This window comes from Euprymna scolopes, chromosome 21, assembly GCF_053919585.1.
Source record: "Euprymna scolopes isolate OS-2025 chromosome 21, ASM5391958v1, whole genome shotgun sequence".
Lineage (NCBI taxonomy): Eukaryota > Metazoa > Mollusca > Cephalopoda > Sepiida > Sepiolidae > Euprymna > Euprymna scolopes.
The window spans coordinates 37,992,269-38,014,587 of record NC_136502.1 but is presented as its reverse complement, the minus strand read 5'-3'; the positions used below and the strand labels follow the sequence as shown (position 1 = coordinate 38,014,587).

The 22,319-nt window shown below is 35.1% G+C and overlaps 1 protein-coding gene across 3 annotated transcripts in view; it reads left to right on the top strand.

Annotated features, from left to right (window-relative positions):
• LOC145242127 (synaptic vesicular amine transporter-like) overlaps positions 1-22,319 on the top strand; it is an 802,797-nt gene that overhangs the window by 720,044 nt on the left and 60,434 nt on the right. For all 3 annotated transcript variants that reach the window (XM_080105051.1, XM_080105049.1, XM_080105050.1), the window contains exons 13-14: positions 6,036-6,087; positions 12,558-12,621. In XM_080105051.1, coding sequence (XP_079961177.1) covers positions 6,036-6,087; positions 12,558-12,621 — 116 coding nt within the window. The remainder of the gene's footprint in view (positions 1-6,035; positions 6,088-12,557; positions 12,622-22,319) is intronic.

Here is a 22,319-nt window from a genome sequence, read left to right as displayed (position 1 = left end):
TAACGTTGTTATTCCTGGCCCAAACGTTGTATGCAGAGACTCGCAAAGAAAAGAAAACTTTGACACAAACGTTTTTTTAGGTAAAAAAAGTTATTTATTTTATTTGGTTTTACACATCAGTCGCCGACAACAGAAATACGCCATTTTTCCCCCCCCTAAAAAACGTTTTTCTCAAGGTTTTCTTTGCGAGTCTCTACATACAACGTTTAGACTATTTTTTAATTGATGTGCAAGACAGAACAAACAAGTAAAATAAGCTAATCCTTTACTTTCTCTGTTCGGCTTGCTCTATCTTTCTTTTTCACTTCTTTTATGACTGGATTTTTACATAGAGATGCGATTCAGACGAATACCAAAAAGCGAATGACTAATTGCTATCCTTTTTCTTTTTACAAAAACATGTGAATTGAAAATATTTTCAGGTCAATAAAAATCGGTTCAAAACTCCAAAAAGTAACAATTCAATGTGAAAACTATAAATCAGTGGCTTGATGAACAGACATTCAGAGTTCTTTGAAGGCCCTTTGGAGATGCACCTTGACTCTCTAACGCCCATCTTAAAAACTGGAATGCGCCATGCTTAAATACTTTTAAGCCAGTGAACAAAAACAACAAAAATCAAAGTATTGCTATCTGACCAGAAAGAGAAAAAAAAAGAAACATCATACTTGTTGTGTTGTAAATACGTGTCAGCGACTTGTGTGTGAAACAAATGAAATAAATAATTTTTGGTAACCCCCCCCCCCGACAAAAGGAGAGTGAACCTGTAAATTCACTCTCGTCCGTTCATCTGTTCGCACTTTTCTCAATAACTACGCCTTGGAATTTTTTTAAATTTGGCACAAACATTAAACATGATATGAATAAAAAAGTAAACGTACGAATTTTCCCGGGAAAACTCCGGTTGCCCCCCCAGGGGTGCCTTTCGGGTTAAAATGGCTAAAATTGACACCTTTGTGCCTATTAAAAAAATTGATGCCTTGGATTTTTTTTTTTTAGAATGACTAAATTTAGCATTTGTCCCTCACCCCAAATTAGCCCCAAAAGTCCCCATGGGGCGGCAAATCCTGGTGAAAATGAACAAACGGTGCAGTTTTTAGCCTTAACATATGTAAATTTGAGTTCTGCACCATGCAAAAAAAGAAATGACTAAGTCCATCATTTGCCCCCCACCCATTTAGCCCCAAAAGTCCCCGAGGCCTTAACATATTTAAATTTGAGTTCAGCACCATGCAAAACTGCTAAATAGACATACACAGAAAATTTTGGACAAATATGGTAAAATAGTGTTTTTGTTAGCCCTAAAAGAGCCGCTGGGGCACACCCAAGAGTTATCGCGAAGTATAGACAAACAAAATTGTATAGAAATCAGAAAGTTTTATAAAAATCCAAGGCATCAATTTTTTTTAATAAGCACAAAAGTGTCAATTTTCGCCATTATAACCGGAAAGGCACCCCGTTCTGTTACTTTTTTACTCATATCATGTTTAATGTTTGGGCAAAATTTTTTAAAATCCCAAGGCGTAGTCATAGAGACAAGTGCAGACAAACGAACAGACGAGGGTGAATTTACAGGTTCACCCTCCTTTTGTCGTGGGGGGGGGACCAAAAACAAATTCATAGGAGTATAGAGATTTTAACAAACAATAGAAGATGATGTTCATTAAAATCATCATCATCGGTTTAACGTCAGTTTTACATGCTGACATGTGTTGGGTGGCTTTTAGAAATTGACTTCCAAACTTATCTCTGGCCAGGTCTTTATTTATCCTTCTTTCTATCAAGTTTATTCTTATAACTTTTTCCCATTTTTTTCCTTAGTCCTCGTCTGTGAACTGACCCTTATCTGTTCTACATCTAAGCCAAGAACTCTCATCCATTTTTTTAAATGTGACCATACCATAGAAGTCTACTCTTATGCAGCCATCTCCTTATACTGTCCATTGAAAGAATGGATGAGAGTTAATCGGTTAGTAGATGTAAAACCGTTGAGATATTAGTTCCAGTTCACAGAGGGAAGGATAAGGAAAACATGGGAGGAAGTGATTAAAATGGAGTTGAGAGAAAGAGGGCTAAATAAAGGCCTGTGTAGATATAGGTTAGTTTGGAAGCCATTTTCTTCAAGCCGACTAAAGCATGCCAGCATGTAAAACGAAAGTTTAAAAGGATATGATGATAAAAATTTCAATGAAATCACACTCTATAGTTTTTCTCTAGTAATTTTTTCAATCTTTGATTATTTAAAGTCCTTTAACTCTTTAAATTGCTGCATTGTCGTAGAGAAGGCAGCACGTCAAGTAAGAAAAATAAATTCTATTAACCCTTAATGACTTGAATTATGATGTAGATGCTTAAAAAAGTGTTTGTTAATTGTAGTTTAAAGAATAATGATACTATGGTTTTAAAACTTTTTCACCTAAACGATCTTTCATTATGAAGTTCAATAGTTAAATTACCACTGAGAATTTTTGCATTTCATAAACTTGCCTTGATTATTATCCATAGTGCTTGAAAAAAGTGTGTTAATGACAACACGAAATCCCCCATTCTCTGAGACAGATGGCGGCATACTGAATGTAAGCAATGGACAGGGTGCAATCTGGAAAAATCTGGCATCTACCCAGATACGTACAAGGCGTGTTTGAATCGATTCCCACTTTATTTATGCCGTTATATTCATTTATTTATGACTGAACGAATGAGTTCAACCAGGTCATAAAGAGTTAAGTTTACATTTAAGAATTTCAGGGATGAAGGGAATATGCTGCTACAGAATGTAAGTTGTTCAAAGTATGAAAGAATGAAAATTCTAATGAATAAAATGGTAATTGCGAAGAATACGTCCCACTTGTTTTATTTCATGAGGAAAAATGAAGGATTTAATAAGATCACGTGCAAAGAATTTCAAGTGGATTGGAAGCAATTTACTAATGTTGCAGAGAAAGACATCTCGTTCACCAGAATTTAAAAATTCAAATACTTCCGATTTGCATTAAATTTGATCCACGATCACCAGTTTTGTTTTTTATTATTATTAATATTTTTATTTATTTTTTTATTTTTTATGAAAATCGCTCGAGACAAGGCATGAAGCCACTTGATGTAAGGAGCTAAAAAAAAACGGCCAAAACTTAACCAACAATAAGTATTAGATGGCTAGATTCTGGTCAAGAAAACAGCAATTCTCTCCCCTTTGTCAGAAACATTACTCATGGAATGTGAGGACTAAAGGATTAAATAAGGGAAGTGAAAGTTATGCAACTGCTGAAAATAAACTCATTTTCTCCTCTAATTAAAAAATTAAGAAAGATTTCTTGATTTTTTAATTTTTTTTTAAGATTCCTGAAGCGTAAGCGTTAAATTTTAGACATTTCCAAGAATCAAAGTCATATATTGGATTTTGATCAAAATTTTAGACATAAAGCTTCTTAGCATTCTATATTGATTTAAATTTTCGTAAGAGCACCTAAAAGTGATATAAAACTGTCCTATTCGTGAAATTAAATTTACCCATCCTAGGACGAGTGTATTTTCTAGCGTATATATGTGTGTGTGTGTGTGTGCGTAGGTATATAATTTGGTTGGCCCCCACACTTTTTCACTGTAATCTCTCTCTCTCACAGACGTCATGTTATTTACCTTAGTTTTTTTTTTCTTTTCCTACAAAGACTATGATGACATGTGTTCTTCAGAAGTGTCTGATTTGAAAACTGCTTCATTTGTTCCAGCTCGTTTAACTCATTAGTCTAGTGGTTTCCATCAATTCGCTTTTTTCATACCTCATTGTAATGCATTATGTATTCCAGTACCTTCTTTCCAAGAATTGTATGCTTGTGGAACTTCCTTCCTGCTCACTGTTTCCTTCCTACCTACAGTCTTGTTCTTTTTAAGATTACAGTCAATAGGCACCTCCTGTCTATGCAATAATGAGCTTCCATTTTTTTTTTTTAGTTCCTTATATTGGGTGGCTTTATGCATTGTCTCGAGCGATTTCCATTAAAAAATGGGCAGTTCAGCATACTAACTAATTCTAATAAACAGGAACTTTGTATGAGGTTGAAGTCGATGGTGATAACCTAATTCTTGTCCCAGTTCGTAACAGTTGCGAGATAGTATGTGTTTCTTTTCAGTATTTGAAAAAGAAAAAAAAATGCTTTATACTCATTAAAGCATATAAACATATTTATATAAAAAAAAAATTACGGATATTCTTATTTAAAGACAACTAGCCATTCAGCCCGGCTTTGCTCGGGCCCTATGTACTGTTCATAATTTTATATGCACACACACACACACATATATATATATATATATATATATATATATATGTATATATATTAAAAAGTTCTAAAATTTTAAGTGTTTAGACCCAAAATTGGTGGAGGAGTTTGGTAAAGTCTACAACGGTCGACTCTTTCAACTTTAACCTCTTGGCACCCAAATTTTTGCCCAAAAACTGTTTAAAAAGGTTTCTGCATGTCTGAATACCCGTTATATAAAATTTCAAATGTTTAGACCAAAAATTGGTTGAGTAATTTGGTAGAGACCGCAGAGGTAATTTTTTTTTTTTTTAAACTTTTTACCCCAATTTTGACCCCTTAACAATTATTGTTTTGCACTCAAATCAAATTAAAAAGTTTGATCCATGTCCAAGTAACCTACATCTAAAATTTCAAGTGTTTAGACCCAAAATTGACGGAGGAGTTTGGTAGAGTTTTCAAAGGTCAAATCGTTGAACTTTGACCCCCTCGACAGCCAAATTTCAGGTTGAAAATTGATTAAAAAGATTTTCCCAATATCTCTTAACTCGAATCTCGAGTCTTTAGACTGAAATTTTACAGAGTAGTTTGGTAGGGAAACGTATACACACACACACAGACAATTTCACTTTTATAGATATATAGATATATCTTTTTTTTTAATGTGCAAAAGTAGATCCAATTGGATTGCAATTTTTTTTTTTTTTTACATGGGGGGTCACCACTTATCAAGGCCCGAAGGCCACTCAGGGATAATGGTTATTGCATGTACAGTAATCAATGAGATAGTATTGTAGTAATCATTAGTATTGGAGGTTTTGATATAGTGTCTTACTTAAGGGGGCGGTTTGTCCGGAGTCTGTTTATGTTGGACTTGAAGACGTCCAAGTTGTAGTCAGGTGGGAAACAGGCAAGCAGCAGAGAGTTCCACTGGTGTGCAGTTCTAAGAAAAAAGCTTTGCTCATGGAATCTACGTTTTGATTTAGGCACAGATAAAGAGTGGGGAAAATTGTTGACAGTAGTTTCAGCCAGACGGGTGTTTCTCATGAAAGATTGACGAAGGGGACGAGGGAGTGGAGCTCAGACGAGCACTTGCCATAGAAATAACGATAAAACAAAGACAGGCTCACAACGTCTCTTCTGTGGGAGAGAGGAGATTGCAGGGAAGAGAAAGGGGCATCCCCCACTAAACCACGAAGTCTATTTTGTACTCTGTCAAGGCAGGATAGGCTGTTTTTAGCAGCTCCTGTCCAGATGTGGCAGCAATACTCCATCCTTGGACGTACTTGGCTTTTATACAGATAGAGAATATATATTGCAATATATATATATATATATTGCAATATATATATATATTGCAATATATATATATATATATATATATATATATATATATATATATATATATATATATATATACACACACACACACACACACACACAGAGGGTTTGGTAACATTCTAGTTAATGACTGCTCCAATAAATATAAATTACTTAAATTGAAATGCCTCCTTTCCATGCAATTAGTTTCAATATACAAAGATCATGGAAGGCATGAAAGTTGTTTTTTCATCGTCTTTATAAAGGACCAACCCTGACAGAAGACCTTACCCACCCATTCGCACACACATACACATACACCATTTTGCGTTTGTCTGCTAACCTTTTCTGATCAATTTTGTTGTCAATTCAATCATCCAAATCAATCAATTGATTAGCGGTAAAACTACAAAGGCTGACGACAGTGAACTCACTTTGTTTTTCCTTCTCTTGCAGATGGCTTAGTGCAATGCTGGGGATGTTACTAATTGGATTCCTTATGTTAGCGGTGAGTCGAAATTACATTCTCTCTTTCCCTTTTTATTTGTTTTACATAAGCATTTATATATCATTACACATTCATGAACATGTTTCGGTCACCAAGTTACAAGTAATTAGAGGCCTCTTCAGGCGATACTGCTTATACAAAAGTAGAATCCCTCCCCTGAAGAAGCCTCTAGTTACTTGGCGACCGAAACATGTTCATGAATGTGTAGTGACATAAATTCTTATGTAAACACATAATATCTCACAACTGTAATAGCTTGGCTGAGACAAGCTATTAAAATAATAATGGAGGTAATCCTAAAAATTATGATGATAATAATAATTATAAAAGTAGTAATACCAATAATAATGAAGTGTTTTATATATTATTTAATTGGAATTCATTATTGAGATGAGTATTATTTTATCAATATATTTATTTATTGCGGACTATTATCCTCATCTTTATTAGTTGTTGTTTCCCAACGTTTCGGCTAACTATTCATCTGCCCTTCATCAGGTGGTAACCGTGACGGGATAGGAACTCTGAATCTCCTGCATTCTCACCAATTACTACCATCCATAGTGGTTGTCGTCTATCACCACGTTTTTGGCCAAGTAAGCCTCTAGCTGACTTTGGGTAGGATTGAAACATGGTGAGACGACAACAACGATGGAAGGCAGTAATTGCTGAGATTTGGAGTCCCTATCCCATTGCGGTTACCACCTGAAGGCCAGAGGAATAGTTGGCCGGAATGTTGTAAAACAACTAAGAAAGATGAGGATAATAGTCCGCAATGAATGAATTAAGTGTTTTATGTTGTGGATGCTGTTGCATTAGAAAGTATATGATTGATGTCAATTGTATCTACGAAATTTACTAAACTGGTTGTCTATAAGTTATTATATACTACAATGATTTGTGTTTTAAGGGTGAGGTTCTACAATGGATCATCTAAGGAGTTTTGAGGTCCAATGGGATGTTTTTAGTATTTTAATGATGAGTTCAAACTAACCAAGCGTTAGAGTATGTAGATTTGGTTTGTTGGTTGTTTTTGTTTTACGGCATATCAACCCTTTTCGGGTTATTTAATACCAAATCCAAAGATTTTGAAGAAAAAATTTTTTAATACAATATATTTGTTGTTTTCACGTCGGTTTCTATTTAACCCATAGTTGGGACCCTAACAGGTACTACCAATCCGGGTCAGAGTGGACCTCGGAGCAATGGTAATTAAAGGGTGGCTCCACACTCCCCAAAGTCCACAAGCTGGGGCCTCACCACTGGATATAGTTTAAGGTCATATCCAGGACCCCCCCCCCCATTGAGGGACTTTTATCCTCTGCAGGGGTGCAGCCGGCGTATTCTAATGCCCCACCAACAGGCCAGAATATGTAGAGGGTTGGTGAAAGATAATTCTTCGAAAGTTAAAATCACTTGTGAAGCTTTTAATGTGGGTTATTTCAAATAGACGAGAGAGAATTGAACTACAGATTGGGATTAAAGACGCCATGTTTTAAACGCTATGGAGTTTGGATGTGGAAATAATGTTATTTCATTTTAGATGATAACAGCGTGATATGTATGGGGAATATCATTATACATAATATGGAGAGTCAAGTTATAATAAGTAGACCGAGTTACGCGATTTCAAATTGGTTGTATTTAAATTTCTTCATATGTTTGCTTTGTGTAATTAGTTCAATTTTTGAATTAATTGCATTTTCCCCTTGACATGATGTAATTATCCTAACTGAGATGCAAAAATTACAGAACTTAGATTTTGTACGATTTTGATTTTTTTTTTCAATATGACCCATTTTATTAAGAAAGGTACATTTTTGGATTTTAGTTTTCTGAATAAGGTTGTTGGAGAAGTATTATCATTGGCTCACAAGGAGCTTTCACACAGGTTATCAAAGACCTCCCCTTGAAACCAACTCGTGGCGTTCCCTGGAAGCTGAGTGACAACAAGTCTCCTCAGATTTCCAGTACTTTCCACCTCTTCCGATAACATTTGCAAATAAATTTGCATTATCACAACAGCCGCTTTCCATTGATTTCTCACTGGCAGCAGCCATTAGTCTTCACTGGTATTTGAGTGGCAATAAACCTCCCCAAGTTCCTAATCCTTTTCGTACTTGTCCAGCAAAGGTTTGGTCAGCGCTCTCTCCTTGGTCTTTCCATCCTCCTTGACCCTTCTCGGCTATTTGGCATCACTGTTTTTTTAGGGGGGGGTGAATAAGCAATGGAGGGAGATGAGATAGCAGACTTTTAGATATGCAGCTACAATGTTCTTGTTTCCATGTAACCCTTCATCTTTGGCCTTTGCAGCAGATGTGTATTAGTCTCCACATTCAAGGGTTTTCCTTAATATTTCAGCTGTTTTCATTATTGCTATTCGCCATATCTTTCCAGCCATTCCACTGATTTCAATTATTGGTGTTATTATTAACAGAATGCAAATGGTTTGAGATTCTTATTTTTATTAATGTCGATGTGGCGCCAATATAAGTGTGGGATTTGCTATGTGTCTCACTCCTATTATTATCGTGGGAAGTCCTCTTTAGGTAAAGGATGGCTATTCATGTTAGAATGGTTTTGATTAGTCTTATTTAAAGTGCTATTGTCTGAGTTTACATTGTTAGTGGTTGGGGGGGCGTCTTAGGAATCATTGTTATTAAGGTTATTGGGTGGATTAATCTTGTTAGTTGGAGGATCGTGTTGATTTTGTGTGTTTAAGTTATCAATATTTTGAATGTTGTGCTCATTGGGAATCATCTCAGATGGGTGTGAGTTCGGGTGAGCATTATCTGCTGGTTGCTCGATTATTATGCAGGAACATAGAACATATACAGCCCTGGTCAAAATCATAGGACCACTAAAAGTAAGCGCTTACGCATAATATCGAATTTTTAATCAAACAAATGGTTGGAACCATTGCCAAAAGGGAAAATATGATGGAAAAAAATGAAATCTGCTTCATTCGAAACCTTTACCCTGATCTAATAATTATTTTTTAAAAAACAAACATTTTCACCTGGTCAAAATGATAAGACCACTTTAATAAAATCGGCTAGTTTTGAAAAAATGAATACAAAAAGCTTTCTATGTTACTAAAAGCAACTTGTTAGTGGATAAAAAACGTCTTACTAAATTATAAATGGCAAAAGGGAAACCATTATCAGAGTTTGAGAGAGGAAGGATCTTTGAGCTTAATAGGGGTGGACTCTCCCATAGATCCATTGCAAACGAAGTGAATCGTAGCAAAACGGTCATCACAAATTTTTTAAAAAATCCAGATCAATATGGGCACAAAAAGAGTCAAGGTCGACCAAAAAAAATAACCCCATCACTGGATTGCCATATCAGAAGTTTAAAAAAAACTCCAGTATGAGCTCAAGTCGATTGAAAAGCCAAACAGCAGCAGAATGTAATCCTAAAACCATCAGAAGGCATCTGAAAATGAAGGGTTTCAATCATTTAAAGCGACTGCAGAAACCACGTCTTCTTGAACAGCACAAAACTAACCGACTTAAATATGCCGCCAAATACCAGACTTTGGATGAGGAGAAGTGGTAAAATGTAATTTTCTCCGATGAGAAAAAGTTTAATCTAGATGATCCAGATGGATTTCAACACTATTGGCATGATAAAAATTTGTGTAAAGAGACTTTTTCAACTCAGCTTAGTGGAGGAGGGTCTTTAATGATCTGGGGTGCTTTCTTATCAGCTGGGACCCTAAAGTTGCAAGTAGTGAAAGGCCGACAAACATCATTGAAGTACATTTCAATGCTTGAAAATGTTGAAAATGCTTCTATCGGGACTGAAGGTCCACGTCTGTGTGGAAGAAATTGGATTTTCCAGCAATACACACTTCTCGACAAGCACGAGAATACTTTTCTTCAAATAATATAGAATTGTTAGATCATCCACCATGTTCTCCGGACCTCAATCCCATTGAAAATCTTTGGGGATGGATGGCAAAAGAAGTGTTCAAGGATGGAACTCAGTATGATACGATAAAGGAACTTTCTGATTCAGTTTTCAGTACATGGGATAAAATTCCTTCGCAACTGATAAAAAAACTTAGTCGCAAGCATGCCGAAGAGAATTTTTTAAGTAATTCATAATAATGGAGGCTATACTAAATACTAAGACCCTTTTTAGTAATTTATAATTGCCTTTTGTTAGATAAATTATCAGTGGTCTTATCATTTTGACCAGGTGAAAATGTTTGTTTTTTAAAAAATAATTATTAGATCAGGGTTAAGGTTTCGAATGAAGCAGATTTCATTTTTTGCATCATATTTTCCCTTTTGGCAATGGTTTCAACCATTTGTTTGATTAAAAATTTGATAATATGCGTAAACGCTTACTTTTTTAAGGGGTCTTATGATTTTGACCAGGACTGTGTGTGTATATATATATATATATATATATATATATATATATATATATATATATATATATATATTCATAACTTATTACTTGCTCTACCTATGTACTGAGCACTGTTGAATTAAATACTGAAAAATTTACTCATAAAATTATATCTTTATATATAAATTCATGTTATGAAATGAAGTAATCATATATATATATATATATATATATATATATATATATATATATTACATATGAAGATATACTTATATTAATTATTTTTGATAATTCTGAAAAGAAGCTTCCTAGTTTTCAATTTGCAATGAAAACATAAGCTCAGTATTCTTTTCAAAATAATTTTAAAAAGTTTGCTGCGTATATCTTTTTATAAATAGCTTTGTAACTTATTGCAAAAGATAAAAATCACAGCAAATTAATTAACAATTGTTTCGAGATAGTTTTGTTTAAAGAAAACATCGATGCAAAATTCCAGTTCATCATGCTTTTTTTTTTCTTCCCCCACAAGTTTTTTTCTTTCAACATTGAATAAAAAATTACTTTTTATTAGTCACCATTTCAGAAAAAATATAACACCTATTTGAATAAAAATATAGGTATTGTTAAATATAAACTTCGACTCAAGTATATATCTATACCCCCTAAATAGTTTTTTTTACGTATTGATATTCATGATAAAATCCCTTTTTTCTGTTTATTTAAAAAGAAAATACAACTTTGTTATATATGGGTCGTGGAATTGCATTCGTCCGCAAAAGATCTAGCTAATTTGCATATTCTTTTAAACATTCATCTTAATTAATTCCCTATTAGTTCTTTTCAGTTTTCTCATGGAATAATCCTCTTTAGTTAACTATTACGTGTAATTATTTTCATGCAGATATTCTACATGATTTATACTTGCGTAATATTTGCGTTAAAAGCTTAAAGTAAACACAAACTTCTTTTTATATATATATTTATGTATGTAAAAAACGTTGCCTTCCAAGCTCCTGTCAGTTTTTGATCTACAGACATGAAACTTGATATATAGGGTATTCGAACTCATGCAGAATATTTGAGTTTTAGCCAGGGAAAATCCGTACAAAAGTGTGAAAATTAAAGAAATGAAATTTGACAACTGACGGTTGAACAGCAGCATTACGAATATGCATGCCTAACGTAGAAGCTATTGGTTCATCTTTTAATTTTTAGCTTTGCAGCAAACATGTCTTCATAGTACAGTCATTAACGTCAAAGGAAAAGTAAATCGTTAGCTAAATATTTGGGTTTCGATTCTCGGCAATGGCGCACAAGTCATGTTTTTTTAAAAACTTTTTAAATCATTACTATATATTTAGTCGAATAAAATATAGTAATAAATACGAAATCGGCATTAATCTAAATATCATATTTAAGCATATTTTATAACCGGGCAATATTTAACTCTCGCCTGGTAAATTCAATTTTTTTAATTTTCACACTTTTGCGCCTATTTTCCCCGACTAAAACTCAAATATAAAATTTTGCATGGGTTCAAATACCCTACATATTAAGTTTCATGTCTGTAGACCAAAACCTGAGAGAGTAGTTTCGTTGGCAACATTTTTTAAACAAATATATAAATACACATACATAAATATATATATAAAAAGAAGTTTGTGTTTATAAGTTTTTTATGCAAATATTACATATGTAGACTATCTGCATAAATATAATTACACATAATAGTTAACTAAAGATGATCATCCCATAAGAAAACCGAAAAAAAATTAATAGGGAATTAATTAAAATGAATGTTTAAAACAATATGCAAATTAGCTAGATCTTTTGCATACGAATGCAATTTCACGATCCATATATAACAAGTTGTATTTTCTTTTTAAATAAATATAAAAAAGGTTTTTTAATATGAATATCAATGCACAATATATATATATATATATATATATATATATATATATATATATATATATATATATTAGTTAGATAGAGAGAAAGAAACATAGACCAAAACCTGTTTTATTTGAAGCTCTTCAAATTATATCGAATCATTTAAAAACTATAAGATTTTCTTTGTCTACTAATGCTCATCGTTTCTCTTCCAGATACCATTTGCCACGAATATAGGACATCTAATTATACCAAATTTTGCAGTAGGATTTGGAATTGGTAAGTAATTGTTGTCCTTTTTCAAATAAAGAAAGAAATGTATTTTGATTTCAACAAAAACTGTTTGAACCGTGTCCATAATCGGACCGAGTATTAACACGCATACAATGGATACCAACAGCTATTTGCCCTCGCAGGCATGTCCCTTTTTTTTTTTGAGATTTTTATAGATGGATCTGCTCTCGATGAGAAATCGATTCTAAAACTTCTTAGTCCTTCTTTCTCATTAAAATCTTTCTTGTGGTCCATATATTAAATCCATTGCTATTTATGCTTCTCGTGAAATCGGTTCTCTCTATCGTTCTAAACACTTTCTCACACTCGAGGTTATTCTATATCTTTATCTTTACAAATCTACCATCAGATCAAGTATGGAGTACAGTTGTAACATTTGAGCTGGTGAACTGTGTCCCATTGGAACGTTCTTGATAAATTGTAGAAACATATCTGTAATTTAATTGGGTCCCACACTTCTTCATTGCAACCACTCTCTTACAGACGTGATGTTGCTAGTCTCAGTCTTTTCTACAAATACTATTATGACATGTGTTCCTCAGAATTTCCTGATCTATTTCTTACTGCCTTTGTTCCAGCTCGTTTGATTCGTTGGTCTAGAGGCCTCCATCAATTTGATGTTTCAGTACTTCATTGTAATACAGCTTCCTATTCCGGTAGCTTCTTTCCAAGAATCACAGACTTGTGGAACTCTCTTCCTGTTCACTGTTTTCCTCCAACTTATAGCTTTGTTATTTTTGTTGTTGTTTTTTTTTTTTCAAGACTAAGGTCAATAGGCATCTCCTGTTTTTGCGATAACCAGTTTTCGTGCTTGTTAGCTCATTACATTAAGTGGCTACATGTCTTGTCTGGGGCGATTTCCATTACATTTTTCTTCTCATAAAATGGGTTCTCTATCGCTCTAAACACTTTATAACACCCGAGGCTATTCTATATTCTGTATTCAAATCTACTATCAAACTATACATGGAGTACTGTTGACATATTTGGGCTGGCGAATCTTTGTCCCATTTGAAGGTTCTTGATAAATTTCAGAAACGAATCTGTAATTTGATTGGCCCCACAACTTTCTTCTTCACTGCAACCTCTCTCTCACAGATGTAATGTCGCTAGTCTGTTTTTTCTACAAAGACTATTATGGCATGTACTCCTCAGAATTGTCTATTCCCTGCTTCCTTTGTTCCAGCTCATTTAACTCGTTGGTCTAGTGGTCTCCATCAATTCGTTGTTTTGATACTTCATTGTAATACAGCTTCCTATTCCAGTAGCTTCTTTCTAAGGACTGCAAGGTTGTGAAACTCTCTTCCTGCTCACTGTTTTCCTTCTACCTACAGCCTTGGTCTTTTCAAAACTAAGGTCAATAGGCATTTCCTGTCTTTGTAATAATCATTTTTCGTTCATGTTAGCTCCTTACATCAAGTGGCTTCATGCGTTGTCTTGAGTGATTTGCATTTAAAATCACATCTTCTGTAGAATCGGTTTAAATTTTACTGGATCTATATTCTCTTACCTTAAGTCATGCATCAACTGACAATGAAACATGCGTTTTATTCAATGTTTATGCAATGTATACGCAAACCTGTATATTAACCCCATGGTACTCCACTAAATGGCGCAGTTATGATTTGATGTTCTTTTTTTTTCCACAGCGTTTTGGCCGCTGTACTCTCTATTTTTATTCATATAACATAAAAAGTTATCTTGTAAGACTTTCAAAGTCAGACCAACATAGCATTTAAACTAACAAATCCAACTTTGCTTCCGGATAGCCAATTTTCATATGTTATTGTTATACCATGTTATTGGATAAAACTATAAGACTATAATCTAACATATAATATCATCTTGTCGGATTTTCACAGTCAGACCCAAATAGCATTTCAACTGACACAACCAACTTAGCTTCCAATTTTTTATTTGTCATTGTTGCACCATGTTATTGGCAATATAATGACACATTATTTTGCCTCATCTTTAGTCATTCATCAATTGATGGTGAAACCTGTTTTATCTAATAGTTGATTGTTATATACAAACTTATAAACTGTTATATAAACCTGCACGCAGTCCATGGTACTTCACTAACTGAAGCAGTTCTGTCTTCTCATTGTCAAATATATGCGATCGTCTGTGAAGCCATGCTGTTCTCAGAACCAGATCATCAATTTGTCAATGAGTGCAACTACTGTTACATGTGGATTAGGATTTGTGGTCAAATTTTACTCCTCTAGATCCGCCATGTTTTGTTCTATGTAAATATATATTAACAGGAGGATTTAAGAAGGATGTAGTTCCTATCATGTATAGACGGTCATCTTCTATAGAAAGACTATATTTTGTGCATCGTATAATGTCAGAATGTACAAAGACAAGTCGATGACATCCCTGGAGGCCAACTTGTGAGATATTATTCCTCTGTAAAGCCTTTATCTTATACAGAAAAAGTAGTAACATTTTAGACAACCATTCAAAAAAAAAAAAAAAAAAAAAAAAACACTCGTCTAGCCAAAAAATAAATTCCCCCACTCTCTATCGTTGCCTAAACCTAAACATGGATTCCATGAAAAAAAGCTTCTTTCCTAGAACTACCCATCCATGGAACTCTGTTCCGCTGGTCTGCTTTCCAGCTGACTACATCATCATTATCTTCAAGTCCAATGTAAACAAGTTCTTATTCAACTGTCCTTGTAAATAATCTAATAATACCAAATTACTTCTACAAACAATTATTACACAACTGTCCTAATGGCTAGAATACACACATTAACTCTTATCCTCGAGTGGACTCCGAGTCTTGATATGAAGTAACCAATTTGTTAAAAAAAAAAAAAAAGGTAAAGCCTGGAAAATCCTAGTGAATTTTTTTTATGGAAATCGCTCCAAACAAAGCGTGAAGAGTGGTAAAGGCCCTACTAGCAGCTAAAAAACGAAAAAAAAACAGGGGCTCCTGCAGACTGTGGGTAACGACTTGTGATGCCTTAGGATGGGATTCTGATGGCTGAGCAGTCTGTGATTTTGTTTCATTAATGGTTATATTATCGGCAGCAATCTATTTCAACCCTTATTAGACTGCAAGTCAAAGAGACGGATCTGATTAATCGGTTGGTCACGTCATTCCCTTGTATCGATAAGTTAATCTCCAACCGTATTATTCAATCTGATTCTTCTAAAAATAAAAAATAAACTAGCCTGAGTGCCCGGCGTTGCCCGGGTGTCTGTAGGTGTGTGTTGAGGAAAAAAAAAAATGGAAAATTTCGAGCGCAAAAAAAAAAAAAAAATAGTAGTAGGCAGGCAGGCTCGAACCCGTACAGCGAAAGAGGAAAAGAAAGTGAAAAAAAAAAATGTGACGCGTTAACTGTAGCGCCCATCGCCAAACCGGAAGTGAGGTAAGTTTAAATTAAGGCTAGACAATCGAAAAGAGGCGATGACTTTCGAAAATATCGGCGAAAAAAGCGACTCCTCCCTGTAGAAAAGTGGCCAGTTGAGGGTGAAGGAATTAATGTTTTTGGTCAATTTTTCGATATTTGTCGTCCGAAGGGTCGAACTTTAGAACGATACCAATCTCTAGAAAATCCGTCGCTTCTGTCATAAGTTTTTGCGAGACATGCATACATACATACATATATATACATACATTTAAACGGACAGATTTTATATTATAGACTAGCGGGGGTATCCAGCGTTGCCTGGGTGGTTGTAGGTGTAAAAGAAGAAAAACTGTATTAGTAGGGAGGGAGGCTCGAACACGTGACGAACCCAAAGGCGGAAAATAAAGTGAAAGAAAACGTGAACTTTAGCCGCTCTCCTTTTTATCTTCTTCCCAAGCAGATATTAGAATGCAATGAATGAAGGTTAATCGTGTTGAGAACAACGAAGATTACCAGTCACAAAGAGTAAATGTTTTAATGAGTAATGTTTTTTAAGAGCAATGTTGGTGCTTCTTCCTTATTAGAGTAAAAATCGAACATATCCAAAAATTGCGATAAACGATGAGGTAAAAAAAAAAAATCAATTAGTAATGAAAACGGTTTTTGAAGACAATTAGCGAAAATTGAGTTTTGCTAAAACACAAAAATAAATAAACGGGAGAGTTCGAATCGTAACAAGGAACTTATTTATTTTCTGAAAATCTGGAAAATCCTAGGCCAGTTTAGCAAAACTCAATTTTTGCTAATTGTCTTTGAAAACTGTTTTCAATAGTAATTACTTTTCTACCATATCGTTTTTCGTTATTTTTGGATATGTCCATTACTGTGGCAATATTGATTTTACTGTAAATTCAATATTTTGATTTTTTTGAATTTTGTTCTATTAACAAAGAAGCACCGTAATGTTCTCTGGGAGTACGGTTTTCTGAGAATTTATATATTAATACGATAGCATGTGTGTTATTTTCTATATCATGCTTACATCCAGGTCGTTTAATTGTTATGTACTCCTATTTCTTGTAATAAATAATTTTACCAAGAATTCTTCATAAGTTTTGGTTTTGGTTTCGATTATGGCTGAACGAACTCAAGTTTTCGGTTTCGATTCACGCTAATCCACCCAAGTGATATAGATATTTTTTTTTTTTTTTTTTAAATCACAACTTTATAATATATAAAAATCGATAGAACATTAACTTTATAATATTATATATGAAATCTGCAAAAATTGAAATACCATATTTAAGCGTACTTTACAACCGGGCTTTACCGGGCATTCATGCTAGCTTAGATAAATACTTTTGCACTTTTAACAAAAGAGCTACAATACTATCAGAGCCTCTTCATTTACACTGAACGTCTACAGAATGCCAACATCAATATATTACATATGAATAAGTCTCCTGTGGAATTTCTACAGGTCCCACTAGTATTAAATAATTAGCCTACCTATAGGATTATATTTGATACTTTTATTCAGTATGAAATAACCCATACATCGTTGATATTGCTGTAAAACAAACGAAATCTGAATTGTCTACCAAGTTTCACTCATGAATGTCCAACAGTTTTGCTTTATCATGATTATATCAATATATGGAAGGACACTTTGCTGATACTCTCCTTAGTCAGAGTTGTGATCCTGAATGGGAACATTAACTTTCTATGACAAAGCGGCTCAATCCAGTTACGTCATGTCTTAGTATATAAAAGTCCATCCCCAACCATATTATTCAATCTGATTCTTTTAAAAATCATATCACTTCAATTTTTTGTCCCCCCAACAAAAGGAGGATGGACCTGTAAATTCATCCTTGTCTGTTCGTCTGTCCGCACTTTTCTCAATAATTACGCCTTGGGATTTTTTGAAATTTTGCAGAAACATTAAACATGATATGAGTAAAAAAGTAACAGAACGGATATTCTGGGAAAACTCTGGTTGCCCCCATAGGGATGCCTTTGGGTTAAAATGGCTAAAATTGACACTTTTGTGTTTATTGATGCGTTGGATTTTTATAAAACTTTCTGAAAAGTAGTAACTCACTGATTTCTGTATAATTTTATTTGTCTATACTTCGCGATAATTCTTGAGTGTGCCCCAGGGGCTCTTTTAGGGCTAATAAGCACACTCCATTTCTGGGACTATTTTACCATATTTGTCCAAAGTTTTCTGTGTATGTCTATTTATTAGCAGTTTTGCATGGTGCTGAACTCAAATTTAAATATGCTAAACCCTTGGGGACTAAATGTGTGTCAGGGAGCAAGTGATGGACTTAGTCATTTCTTTCTTTTGCATGGTGCAGAAGTCAAATTTACATATGTTAAGGCCTAAAACTTGACCATTTGTTCATTTTCACCAGTCTGGGGACTTTTAATGGATTGGGAGACCTGGGCAATCCTCATCGAGTCATACAAAAAAAAAAAAAATAGTACTTAATGTCGCCTAACTAAACATTCAGCATTATAAGGTTAAGATCAAGAATAAGTGGAGCAATCCAGGGAGAGAAAGTGGATCCCTTCCTTACGTCATAATGTAGTAACAAATGAAAAGGAAGCTTTCAGATTGCCCTTAGCTATGATTAATCCATTTATCATCACATTATTTTCAAAGTAAATTTATAACAATTGCATTGGGGGTTTTAGGCATACATGCCAAAAAATCTTACCAAGGTACACTTTTGGGGTTAAATGGAGAGAGGGGGCAAGTGCTGAACTTAGTCATTTTTTTATGCCCCCTTCAGTGTGCACTCACGGGAGATCATGCATGCTTCATTTTTTATTTTCCCTCCAAATAAATACTAGAAGGCAGTGGTCAATAGTGGGTGAGGATCATTCGTGTTGAGTAATATTTTCTAGAATAATTTTCCTTCTCTTACTATAAACCTTCTTGGATTGGTATTTTCTAAGACTACAAAATAATTAGCTTACCCACAGGATTCCATTTGACACTTTTGTTCAGCATTAAATAACCCATAGATTGTTTATAAGTCCACCTTTTTTGCTCATTAAATAAAAATTTGCATACATGAAATGCATTAAATAATCTATAGATCGTTGATATGCCATAAAACAAACCAAACCTGAATTGTCCACCAAATTTCACCCATGCTTTATCTCCATTCAATAATATGGAAGGACACTTTGCTGATAATCTCCGCTGTGAGAGTTGCAATCCTCATGAGACTAACTTTCTATGTGAAACCATGTGCTCTTTCTCAATCGACAACCTCGTGCCATGGTTTCCTTTTTTGTCATCTTCTCTTCTGGCCGTGTCATCATCCCTCATACATTGGTGACTGGCGACGGGGCAAGCACTGACTCGCAAGTATAAAAAATAAAACAACTAAAAACACAGAAGACACAAACTTTGTCACATTCCGTTGGGATCGGGATGTTTCTGTAAAACCATCGTGGACAACGATTCTCTAAATGCTAACATCCATATTTTAGTCATCTGTCGAGGTTATGTTCGTCAATCAGTTGATTAATTCATCTCTCCATCTGCTTCAACTGTCTCAAACTGTAAACTGTCCTTAACTCCTGTCAACTCAAGATTCTCCGTACATTGTAGATTGTCGCAAAACTCGCTCCCACACGTAAAACTGTCCGTAAACTAAATGTATTGGCTTTTATGTTTGGTCCTTGGTCACAATCGCTACCACATCTTGATTAACAATCCTATTTCAGCTTTCTTTTGTGTACCTTATCATTAGCTACAAATAAAAAAAAATTCTTTGTTTCTTTTTCTCTCTTAGTTTCCCCTCTCTGTCCTGCTCTAAGTAAATCTGACGACCTAGTCCACAAATTCCAAAATTTCATCATGACAAGTTTCAAGAAAAAATACACGATTAAACCCGGTTCTCCAACTTCCAACGTAGACCCCTACTACCATGTCTCCTTCTCCAACATCAGGGGTCTACGTTCTAACCTTCCAGAGGTAGAAACCCAATTACAGGAGACTAAACCAGACCTTTTATTTTTAAGTGAAACTGGCATTGGACAGGCTATTTCCCTAGAAGAGTTCGCAATTAAAGGATACTCTAACTTAACTTCTAAATCTGACCCCCAAGATCGCCATGGGCATGGAATATGTGCCTATATTAAAGATAGCTTTCCATGTGGTAGGGACATCTCCAGGGAAGATCCGAACTTACCCTATATGTGCTTCCGGGTTGCTTTAGCTCACACTACGGCATTTATATTTACTCTCTATCGCCCCCATAACAGCGGAGTTACTATCTTTCAAAGCATATCTGAGAAAATTGACCAAGTCTTATCTGCTTATCCTTCAGCTAACATTCACGTATGTGGTGACTTCAATGTTCACAACGTCGAATGGTTGACCCACTCTAACAAGACCGATGATGAGGGGAGGTTCTGTCATGATTTCTCCATTGCCTATGACCTCACTCAGATTGTTCAGGAACCCACCCGTGTGCCCGACAATGACGGCCAGTATGCAAGCCTACTAGACCTTTTTCTCACAACTTGCCATGAACTATGTTCAGTTTCTTTTCTGTCGCCTCTTGGCTCTTCCGACCACTCTGTTGTATCAATTAAGATAAAAATGAAATGTAATAAGTCCCCAGACGTACCTCTCCATCGTACAGTATATCGATACACTAAGGCTGACTGGGATAGCTTCCGTACATTTATATCTGATCTACCTCTGCATTCCATGTTTAAAAAGGATGTGTCCTCTATAGTATCAGACCTGACGGAATGGTTAATTGTAGGCATTGACCGTTTCATACTCTCGAAAAAGTTTCAGCAAAAACCTAACAGCCATTGCGCACAGAAATCACTTTTTCCACTGTTTCCAACGTAATAGATGTATGGAAACTAAAGCCGCTTTCAGGACTGCCAGCAACCATTGTAAGAAAGTAATAAAGAATGCAAGAGAGTTGTATGCTCAATCTGTTAAGTCCAAAGTAGCTGAGCAGCGGCTTGGTTCCCACCAGTTTTGGCAAATAGCAAACAGAATCCTGAACAGAAGCGTGTGCTCCATCCCAACTATTATCAATGGACCTGAGGTAATCTCGTCAGCATCAGACAAAGCCAAACTCTTTGTCAAGAACTTTGCAGCTAATTCTACCCTTTGCGATCAAGGCCGCCAACTCCCAATATTTCCTCCTGTATCAGAAAACACGCTATGTGATATACGTATATCTGTACGTGATGTTGCCAAGCTAATCAAAAACCTTGATTCCAGTAAAGCAACTGGCCCTGACGGTATTCCAATTATAGTACTCAAAAAATTTCAACCTGAACTAGCGCCCATACTTCCAAGACTGTTTAAACGTTGTCTTAAGGAGAATAGTTTCCCATCTCCCTGGAAAATTTCATCAGTATGCCCTGTATTTAAGAATTCAGGTGATCGCTCATCCCCTCTCAGCACAGACCAATAAGTCTCCTGTGCGTCATGAGTAAGTTGCTGGAATCTGTATTAAATACAGAAGTAATCAACCATCTCAGCAAAAATAACCTTCTTAGTGACACTCAATATGGTTTCCGTTCTGCTAGATCTACAGCAGATGTGCTTACAGTTATATCTCATAGGATTAGCAAATCTCTCGACGGAGGCAACCTTTCTAGGGCAATTGCTCTTGACATATCTAAGGCCTTTGATAGGGTATGGCATAAAGGTTTACTTCATAAGATCTCTAGCTATGGTATTGCTGGAAATGTCTTCTCAATTATTAAATCATTTCTTTCTGATAGGTTCATAAGAGTAGTAGTTGAGGGGCAAAAATCAGAAGCTCACAGTATTAATGCCGGTGTCCCTCAGGGGTCCATCCTGGGCCCAACTCTTTTCCTGATCTACATTAATGATCTTCCAAATCACATCCTTACATCATTTGTAGACATTTATGCTGACGACACTACCATTTATGGTAGCACATCTAAGACAGTAAGCGACCAAGTTCTCTCCAATTCTCTCTCCTCTGATCTTGAGCACATAGTACAATGGGGTAAGGAGTGGCTGGTTACTTTTAATGCATCTAAAACCAAGCTTCTCTCTTCACATCCTCAACATTCTGATCCACATCTGGCATCAATTGAAATGAATAGCTCTCGTCTTCAGGAGGCCTCAAGTTTTGACAAGCTTCTTGGCTTGACCATTACTCCTGATTTTAAATGGAACATGTACATCAAATCTGTTGCCAAGGCCGCTGGAAAAATGGTGGGATCTTTCTATCGATCCGGTAGATATCTCACTGCTGATGCTATTCTCTATCTATATAAGAGCCAGGT